At 41.1% G+C, this 10,517-nt stretch overlaps 1 protein-coding gene across 1 annotated transcript in view; it reads right to left on the bottom strand.

The window, feature by feature from the left end:
• Window positions 1–10,517, bottom strand: part of TMIGD1 (transmembrane and immunoglobulin domain containing 1) — a 24,082-nt gene that overhangs the window by 3,454 nt on the left and 10,111 nt on the right. Inside the window, exons 3-4 of the mRNA XM_007937418.1 lie at window positions 6,858–7,136; window positions 157–260 (exon numbers count right to left, since the gene is read on the bottom strand). Of these exons, the coding sequence (XP_007935609.1) occupies window positions 157–260; window positions 6,858–7,136 (383 nt within the window). The remainder of the gene's footprint in view (window positions 1–156; window positions 261–6,857; window positions 7,137–10,517) is intronic.

Consider the following 10,517-nt stretch of genomic DNA (forward strand, 5'->3'; position numbering starts at 1 on the left):
TATCACTACGGAAGTAGGATTGCCCAACCTTCCTTCCGAGGAGTGGCTGGTGGGTTTGAACCGCCAGCCTTCTGGTGAGAAGTCAAGTGCCTTAGGCACTATGCTACCAGATTCATTAGATGACTTCATATCTACTAGTTTAGAATATTTAGATACCTTCAATATTCTTTTTCTTCTAGCAACCAGTCCAAAGCACAGTGTCAGAAGGACTACAATACATGCTGCGATAATGGGTTCTATTGGTATGGTCCACTCTTTATCTGTTGGAAATGCAAACACAGACAATGAGAATTAATGTTTATATGCTTTTAATTTATGTGCTGGTGGTGTAGTGCCTAAGGCATTTGACTGCTAACCAGAAGGTTGTCTGTTCAAACCCACAAGCCACTCCACAGAAAGAAGATGGGGCAATCTATTTCTGTAAAGATTTACTGCCTCAGAAACCCAAAGGGGGTCACTGTGAGTCAGAATTGACTGGCTGGCAGTGAGTTTGTTTTTTTGTTTTTAATATGTCCCAGCAGTAGTGCCTTTCACTTTAAATATATCTTCTTCTTAATTAAAACCTCTCAGCAACCCCAAATGATAGACATTATTATTCCTATATTATAGGTGAGGCTTTGAGAGGTTACTCATCCAAAGTTATAAAACTAGTAAAGAGCAGAGGTAGATTTTAATCCATTCATTTGTGGCAGGATAGTTTTTGAAATAAGAATAACTATTCCAAGTAGGTATTCAGACCATTTTGTGCTTTCTTTGTCTATATTTTTTTGCCATACAGAAAGCAGAAGGGCTGAAGTATTTTGAAAAGCCCAGAAGATAAAGAAAGGGTGGTATCACAGTTTGTTGTTGTTGATATGTGCTGTCAGTTGACTCCACTCCTCGACTCATAGCTGAGCCCTCCTTGGGTTTCCAAGGCGGTATCACTACGGAAGCAGATTGCCTAACCTTCCTTCCGAGGAGTGGTGGGTGGGTTTGAACCACCAGCCTTCTTTAGCAATCAAGTGCCTCAGGCACCGTTCTGCCAGAGCTCCTAGTGTTCCAGTAGAGGGACAAAAAGAAGGAGGGCTTTGGGGACAGGAAGAGAATGGGTGGTGAACCCTCTGAACTAAGAAGGAAGAGAGGCTTGTGGGTCCCAGGAGCAGTGGGGTCACCTTGTACTTGCACCCAAGCAGGTGATATGACATTATAGGAGGTGGCTGCATGGTGCTCCCAGGGAAGTAGGACTCTAAGCACCAACCATCCCAACAACACTAGCAAAGATTTCCATACTTCCCTGAACAACGTGGGAGAACAGAGGGTTTACTGGTAACTAGGCCTAGAAAGAAACCAGCAACAGCCATGCTGGTCTGGAAATAAAAGTCTATTCCCTTGCTTTTTGAACACCAGGTAAACTCAGAATTGTCTTATTCATCAGGCACTATGAGTACAATGCCCATACTTGTAAGTTTTTCAAGGGCCTGTCAACTATATCTCAAGTGTTAAATAATGATGGTACAGCTCAAGAACTAAATGAACAACTTATTTATAACACAATTCAAGATGTATACAATTTTGTATAAATTCTTTCAAAATTTTTACAGTAAAAAGTGTACTTAATATATTATAAATTTATTTGGGTTATGATTATAAAGCAAACAATCTGATTTCTAATTTATGTTGTTGCTTGATTTAAATATTCTCCCATAATAGTTTTAATAAATATATGTTTTAAACAAAAAGAATATATTTAATATGCTTCATTTTAATGTTTGCTATGACATAGGGTGACCCTACAAAAGTAAGATTGCTTAAGGTCAATAAAGTATAACAATGACTCTGCTTGCATTCTTGAATTGTGGTGCCACCCAGGGAAGACAAGGGGCTCTAATCATGACTTGGATGAATTTTCCATCTATATGGGTGCCAGGGTCATGGAATCAAAACTAATTTAAAGAAAATAAATAATGTGCTATTTATTATACAGTTGAGCTTGTGGATTGAGGTGAAGTCAACAAATATTTATTGAGAGACTATTATGTGTCAGACACCATGCTTAGCCCTGCAAAAAATAGGACAGGCATGATCCCTGCCTTCATGGAGTTCATACTCTAGTGGGGGAGACAGATAGTAAGCAAACAAAAACTATAGATTGAGATAAGTATTATAAAGGAAACAGGGTCGTGAAATAGATCCCATAATCCATTGCTGTCAAGTCGATTCCCACTCATAGCAAGCAGTCCTATAGGACAGAGAAGAGCTGGCCCAGAGGGTTTCCAAGGCTGTAAATCTTTACAGAAGCAGATTGCTTTATCTTTCTCCTGAGGAGCAGTTGGACCCGACTTAATGGCAGTGAGTTTGATATTTTTGGTTTGAGGAGCAGTTAATGGAAGATGGGGCAATCTACTTCCATACTGATACTGCCTCGGAAACCCAAGGAGGGGTCGCTATGAGTCAGGTCTGACTCGACGGCACATAACAACAACAACAAGTGGGTGATACACTAACGAATTCTTTTTTTCTATCTTCTTCCCCATTTCTTGTCCAGCTCCTCCCGAGAATAATTTTGAGGAGTAGATGGATTAAATATCCTTTGCTCTTGCCCTCTCTTGGCTGTTCTTAAAAATTATTCTCACGTAGGCATGGGTTGCACCAACCCTCTGAAGAATCTCTACTCAATGTACCGTCTTCTAGCAAGCCTTTGAAAAGGAGCACTCTGAAATTTAAGGCACTTGACAGGACTGAGGCTTCTGGCTGAAATGTAGGCCTGGCCCCATTTTATTGGCTTGACTGTGTCTTAGAAGTTACCTCCACTTTGCCAATTCTCAGAAGATGTGGCTGCAGTTGTTAACACGGTACCACAAAGGTCAAGACATGCCCGCAGGTGTTAAGGTGTACTATAAAGATTATTTTTTTAATATTCCAGAAACCTTGTAGGTAGCCAAAGTCTACCTCTTCCAATTTTCCTCCATGTTTTGTTTCCAGTTACTAATAAGAGTTTTTTGTTAACAACTGTCATGGATTGAATTGTGTCCCCCCAAAATACGTGTCAACTTGGTTAGGCCATAATTCCAATATGATGTGATTGTCCTCCACGTTCTGGTGTGTTTTAAATCCTGACATCTATGATGTGATTGAGGCAGGATTAGAGGCAAATTATATTAATGAGGCAGAATCTAATCTACAAGATTAGGTTTATTTTGAGTCAATCTCTTTCGAGATAGAAAAATAAGATTAAATAAGTGAGCAGAGGTCAGAGGGACCTATGACCACCAAGAAAGAAGAGCCAGTATTACATTGTGTCCTTTGGACTAGGATCCTTGTGCTGAGAAGCTTTTAGGCCCAGGGGAAGATTGATGCCAAGACATTTGTGGACATTGAAGGAATGCTGGGCCCACAGATGCCGAAAGGAGGCAAGGATCTTCCTCCAGAGCCGAGAGAGAGAGAAAGACTTCCCCTCGAGGCAGCACTCTGAATTTGGATTTCTAGCCTAGGAGCTCTAGTGGTGCAGTGCCTAGGACATTTGACTGCTAGTCAAAAGGTTGATGGTTCAAACCTACCAGCTGCTTCTTGGATGGAAGATGAGGCAATCTACTTCTGGAAACCCAGTGGAGGTCACTATGAGTCGGAATCAATTCAATGGCAGTGAATATTTGTTTGTTTGTTTGGTAAACTTTGAGAGAACAAATTTCTGTTAAAGCTATCACTTGTGGTATTTCTGTTATAGCAGTGCTAGATAACTCTGGGGGAGCTCTGGTGCTGCAGTGCCTAAGGTATTTGACTGCTAACCAGAAGACTGGCGGTTCAAACCCACCAGCCACTCCTCAGAAGGAAGGTTGGGCAATCTACTTCTGTAGAGATATTGCCTTGGAAACCCAAGGAGGGATCGCTATGAGTCGAATACAACTTGACAGCAGTGAGTTTGGTTTGGTTTTGGTTTAGATAACTAAGATCTCAACTAATCATGACATATTTCAATCTGTCCTTCATGTTTGTGGTCTTTTCCTTTATAAACCACTGTAAATGAATAGCTTGCAGGAGCACCCACTGAATCGCTTTCACTTTGTGTTTCCTCAGTTTAAACCGTGCTCCTATTCCCACAGCAAACTTTCGTTTGAGTTTATCAACCAGGTATATTTCTTTGGTGGATTCTTTAAGACCTTCTTCTAATAAGCTCTGAGTTGCCAGCCTTGAGACACCCCGAAGTGGCTTCATTTCATGAAGACACCCTTTGCTTGCATGTCAAAAAGAGATGCCAAGACAAAGGAGAAGCAAAGGTGGAATAATAAGGAAAGTAAATCAGAGTTCAAAGTCTGGACTATTTTCACCAAAGCCGAATGAAATGGAGCCCCTGTGATGGTCGCTCTGAAATCAAGCTGTAATAAACTGCCTGATCCATTGGCTCCCTTTGTATTCCATGTTTCTGCTGAAAGCGAATTTTGCAAGTTTCACTTGCCACAGTCAAGTGTAATGCACTCTCCCTTTGTCCTGTTCTACACTCTTATTTGTGACCAGTCCTGGTATCATGCTCCTCGCCTCCTCCCATGCATTATGATAAAATAATTCCAGCATGTGGGTTAAATCTTGTGCTCAAGAAAAGATCTGTGATGTCATGATCTGTGATGTCCTATCCAGATCTGCAAGGCCTCATTTAGAGAGTACTCCCCTGCACGAGAAGCTAATCAAAGCTCAGGACAAACTGGGCATTTAGCCTGTGCTCCAGCAGTAGATTGCATCTGCTGCAAAGACCGCCAACAGCCAGGGAAGTAACAAAGCAGGAAGAAATCAGAAAAACAAGTTGGTTTGGAAGAGCTCCACCCAAAACAGGATCCTGCCCACCTGCAAGCCAGTTTGCCAAGCTGGCATCCTGCTTACCACACAAGATGTATGTTACTCAAGGGACATAGAGCGATTATGACTCCTCTCAACCAAGAGGGATGATATCATTCCCTTGTCTCTCCAAATGTGGTCTTTACTGCCAGATAGAGTGTCATGGCTTGAGGCCACCAGTCATGCTTTTGTGATCCTGGGGCGGGTGAATGGCCAGAATCATTAACATGGTACCCCCTTGCAGTGGGTAATTAGGTCCTGTTTGTGGTTTGGGTTTTAAAAGCAAGTAGCCTCTGGGCACAGTCATTGCTCTGCAGGACAAATTACTGAATGAGCCAGGAATCACTGTGACGGGCAGTCAACTGACAACTCCAACTCCCCACCACCCAAAACAGGATCTTGCCCACCTGAAAGCCGGTTTGCCACACAAGATGCATGTTTTTCATGTGACATAGAACAATTATGACTCCTCTTAACCAAGAGGGATAATATAATTTTCTTGTCTCTGTGGGGGAGAAAATAAGAAGCCCTATGGGTTGCTAGGAGTCAGATGCAGCCCAATGGCAGTGGCTTTGGTTTTTATGGTCACATCACTGGAACACTTCTGGCAGAGGTTCATTTGGCTTCCTGGAAACTGGCAAGAACAGCAGTGAGTGGGCACAAGGAGGCAAATGACAAAGGGAATGATGTTCTAACAAGATCTAGGAGCCTCAGCTTGTTTGGCTGCTCCCAGCATGCTGGCCCAAGAGCCGGAAATGTGAGGAGGAGCATTTTCTGTATGTGCTGTTTTGGGTATCTTGCCTTCCTCTTTGTATGAGAAGAAATATAAGGAGGTAAAGATACTTTGGTCATGTTGTCAGAAGGGACCAGTCCCTGGAGAAGGCTATCATGCTTGGCAAAGTGGAGGATCAGAGAAAAAGGGGAAGACCCTCAATGAGATGGATGGACACAGTGGCTGCGATGATGGGCTCAAGCCTGGCAAAGGTTGTGAGGATGGTGTAGGACCGGGCAGTGTTTCATTCTGTCGTCCATAAACTCACTGTGAGTTGGAATCTGCATCTAACAATAACAACAACAAAGATGCTTAGAGCCATTTGTTCCCTATTATTGCAGAGGTTTTAAATCTAGGTACATGAAGCATGAAGCCAAGAGAAAGAGGTTTTTGTTTTTCCATTTTTCCTCACTCTCTGTTCTGATTAGTCTACAGGTTAGAATTTCAGAGCTAGAAGTAATTTTAGAGATCCATTTTTTAAAAAAAATCTAGCCAACATCTTTCTGTATTTCTGATTTCTATTTGCCATGAGGCTGTGAACTCAAAAGTTCGGTTGCTACAAACCTTGTTACTCAGGAGAACTTGGAAACATTCCTCCCTAGAAGATAACCAAGGAGTCCCTTGGTGTTGAAAGTCCCTTGGTGTTGCAAAGGGTTAATGCACTTCCTGCTAACCAAATGGTTGGAGTCCACCCACAGGTGCCTCAGAAGAAAAGCTTGGTGATATACTTCTGAAAAAACAGCCCCTGGACATCCTTTGGAGGACAGTTCTATTCTGACATACATAGGATTGCCACAAGTAGGAATCAACTCTATGAGAACTGAAGAAAAACCTCAACTGACGTCCAGTTGGTCCCAACTCATAGTGACCCCTCCTTGGGTTTCCGAGGCAGTATCTCTACAGAAATAAATTTCCTGGTCTTCCTTCTAAGGAGTGGCTGGTGGGTTTGAACCACCAGCCTTTTGGTTAGCAGTCAAATGCCTTAGGTACTACACCACGAGAGCTCCTCTATGGCAGTTGGTAACTATTAGAAACAACCAGATTTTTTTCTACCACTTGGTTCTAGAAAAGGAGCTTTGCTCAAAAACGGTGTCCTATCTGTAACTCCCTGAATTCTTAGTGGAAACCCTCAGGATGGGAATAATTCTCTAAAGAAAATATTAGCTTTAATTTTACTTGTCATCATCACTTGTTATCTTCAAAAATATTTACAGAGCATCTTTTCTGAGGTTTGCACTGTGCTGGTGACTACTTAGAGAGTTTTGGGAACAGTAGTTACCTTTAACAATCAAGTAAAAGTCCTTAGTCTCCATTTCCTGAAGTAAACTTGCAGTGCAGCTGTAGGTTCCGTTATCAGATTTCTTGACTTTGGTGATGGACAGCTGAAAAGACTCACTTGTCTGGTGGACTTGGTGACGGTTTTTCTCTAAATTCAAAATGCTACTGTTTTTATACCATAGCATTTGAGCCTGAGGGTTCGATTTCACATTGCAAACCAACTGCACATCACTCCCTTCTTCAGCTGTTTGGAAGTCTTCTCCACTTAGGCGAGGAGGAACTGCAAGATTCAAGCATCTAGGTATAATTAGCAGATAAGCAATAGTTCATAGTCAGTGTTCAAGGTCTTCCTTCTGTCTGTCTCATGCAGTCATTCATTCGTTTGATAGGTATTTATTGAGTACCTGCTACATGCCATGCTTTGGGCTAGCACATGGGGATACAATAGGGAAATAAGATAGATCCAGTTCAAAACCTTATAGAACTTTTGATGTGGTAGAGAAGGCAGACTTTGAAAAAGACATAATATTGATTCTGTACTAAGGGGTCGATTTTTAAGAAATCCAAGAGCATAGCCTTGGATCTTTGCTCTCTCAGACTGAGTTAACATATCAGCCTGTGCTAGTGTTGGATAAAACAGTATTATAGTACGAATACAGGCATTGCAGTTTGCTCCAGTTCCATCTACAACACTCACTGTGTTCTTCAGAAAGTTACTTATCTGCTCAGGCTCAGTTTCCTCATCTGTAACTCAAAAAAAAAAAAAAAAAAAAAATCCCAAACTCACTGCCGTCAAATCATTTCTGACTCATAGTGACCCCCATTGGTATTCTGAGGCGGTAAATCTTTATGGAAGTAGTCTTCGTTCCAAGGAGTGGCTGGTGGGTTTGAACCACCAGCTTTCTGGTTAGCAGTCAAATGCCTCAGGCACTACACCACCAGAGCTCCTTCCTCATCTGTAAGGTAGGATAATAATACCTACCCCACAAGTTGCTGTGAAAATTAAATGAGAGAATCTCTGTAAAAAATTTACCACAGTGTTAGCTGCTGTTATTATTGTGGTGGCAGTGGTGGTTGGTTTTAGGGCTACCCAGGTCCTCTCTTTCTGCATTTTATCTGACTACATTTGCTCTAACTACATACTTACTAACACATATTTGCATTCCTCAATTCTCTAGAAATAAAGTTCTCCACCCAAGAAATGTTTGAATCGTGGCAGCTCTGGCATCTGTAATAGGTAAGCATGACATTCTGAGCCCTTCATATCCCTCCAAGTAAGTAACTCCTTACTCCTTCCATGATAAGGGCAGTTGCAGACCCATTGATAGGAGTCCCTGGGTGATGCAGATAGTTAATGTGCTCCACTGCTAACCAAACGGTTGGTGGTTCAAGTCCACCCAGAAGCACCTTGAAAGAAAATTTGAAAATATTACAGACCAAAGTTCTACTCTGACACATACAAGGTCACCATGAGTCAGAATTGACTCTATACCAAACACCTTTGACTTATCTTTACCAAATTATTCCAATCCTCATTCCCACCAAGGCGTTCTAACATCGAGAGAAATAAACAGCTGATCTGACTCTCCCCTCTTCTCCATACCACTTACATTTTCTGGCATAGGTGCAGAAGAGTAATAAAATGGTTGAAGAGTAGGCAGTAGGAAAGAGAAAGAGGCGGACAAGGAAGAAAAAAGTTGCTTGTATAATCTGCACACTGAATAATTAGACTGAGTAGGCTGCGCTATTAATAACTCTCTCAGAAGACTGACATTTTGTTGCTCTTTGGAATGAGCTTGAATTCCATATCCATATCCAACAAGGATGTTATATGGTATTCAGATATGTAGGAAGCTGCTAGAATACAGAACATAATTCCCAAATATACTAGTTATACTTGTGGGCAGGCCCTATTAATTTTTCCTCTTTATTTAACTATTTTAAATTAATTTTAAGCATATAAATATATATTTCTATTCTCTTCTTTTAAAATTTAGTGTATTTCAGATAATGCTAAAGTCCTCTTCTCCCAAGCCTAGTTACTTCTCCTACTTTCTTCAGACATATCCACTGCTATGAGGTTGGTGTAAGTCCTTCCAGATTTTATACACACACACACACACACACACACGAAGTATATTGTATAGCTTTAATGGGGGAGAGTGATAAGAATGTACATAAAATACTTCATCCTCTAATAACTTGCTTTTTGTGTGTGATCTACCCACATTGAACTACAGAGATCTAGTTCATTCCGTTTAGCGTGCTATATAATACGATGACTCTTTAATCATTTCCTTTTGATGGGCATTAGGTTGTTTCATCTTTGAAATGTTAAACAATGCTATAATAAACATCCTGTATGTATCTCTTTATGCATATGTGCATGTGATTCTCCAAAGGTTAATATTTAGAAGTACAAATGCTGCATCATAGGGTAGACACACATTAAATCTTGGTAAGTATTATAAGAGAGGTGGTTCCAATTTAGACTTCTAGCAGCGATGTATAAAAGAAACAGTTTCTTTTCACACTCTCTCCCAAACAATGTATTATCAACTTCCATTTAGTTCTTGATCTGCTATTTAGTAATACTCCATTTGGATTGAACATTAGACTCTTGTCACTTTAATGAGCTAATTTGATTTATTGATGGTGGATATCACTTATTATCACTGTGAATCACTGACTAATTGATTATTTATACATATGTGCTTAGTAGCAATGATATTTAGGAGTTTGTTATAAAGATAATTTTAAAAGTAGACCCAGGGTGGAAAACTGAAACTATTTTTTAAGCCACCACATTATAGGACGGGTGTGTCTGCCAAATCTCCTTCGATGTGAAGAATACTGGAATAAGAGCCTGGGGATTAGTGTTCTGTCCTTGTCTTCAGCTGTGATTTGGGCTCCCAGACTATGCCTCAGTTTTCTTATGGAGAATTATATGAGCCCTCCAAGTTCCCCCTGATAGTCTTGAAAGTGTAGCCAAGAAGGTAGATTGCTAAAAATTATATTTTATTAATTCATGGAAAATAAGAAGCCAAGCTCCCAGGAACATGAAAATAATTTACTCTGGAAGTCATAGCTGCAGCATGGTAGCAGTTCCCAGAGATGGATTCCTTGGCATTTTCTCCAACCTTTTACCTCAGGAGCAATGGCATACATTTTTCACCTACTTTTCTGAGCTCATTGAAGTCAGATGATTTTGATTCTTTATTACTAGATTTCAAGTTCAGACGTCTTTCTACCAAATCACACTGCATCATCATCATCCTACCCACTCCTCACACTACTCTACACTATGTCTCACTCATACGAAACCCATCTTCTATCCAAACACCTATCTAACTACCTATGTAGTATCATTTGAAGGATCCCTGTGGTGAAGTGAAGGAACCCTGGTGGCACAGTGTTCATTGAAAGGGTCAGCTGCTAACCAAAGAGTCAGTGGTTCAAACCCAACAGCCACTCAGTATAAAAAGATGTGGGAGTCTGTTGAAACCCTATGGGCAGTTTTACTCTATCCTATAGGGTCAGCCCCAGGGTTACAGGTGAGGAGAGACAACTCAGGGACGCCCAAAGTAGCAGGCGGGAAGAGCAGGAGAAAGGGGATTAAAAGCCAGGAAGCCAGAGAGAAGAGCAATCAGCCGAAGGGATT

This window comes from Orycteropus afer, unplaced genomic scaffold (genome assembly GCF_000298275.1).
Source record: "Orycteropus afer afer isolate SDZICR_OR568_19922 unplaced genomic scaffold, OryAfe1.0 scaffold00042, whole genome shotgun sequence".
Lineage (NCBI taxonomy): Eukaryota > Metazoa > Chordata > Mammalia > Tubulidentata > Orycteropodidae > Orycteropus > Orycteropus afer.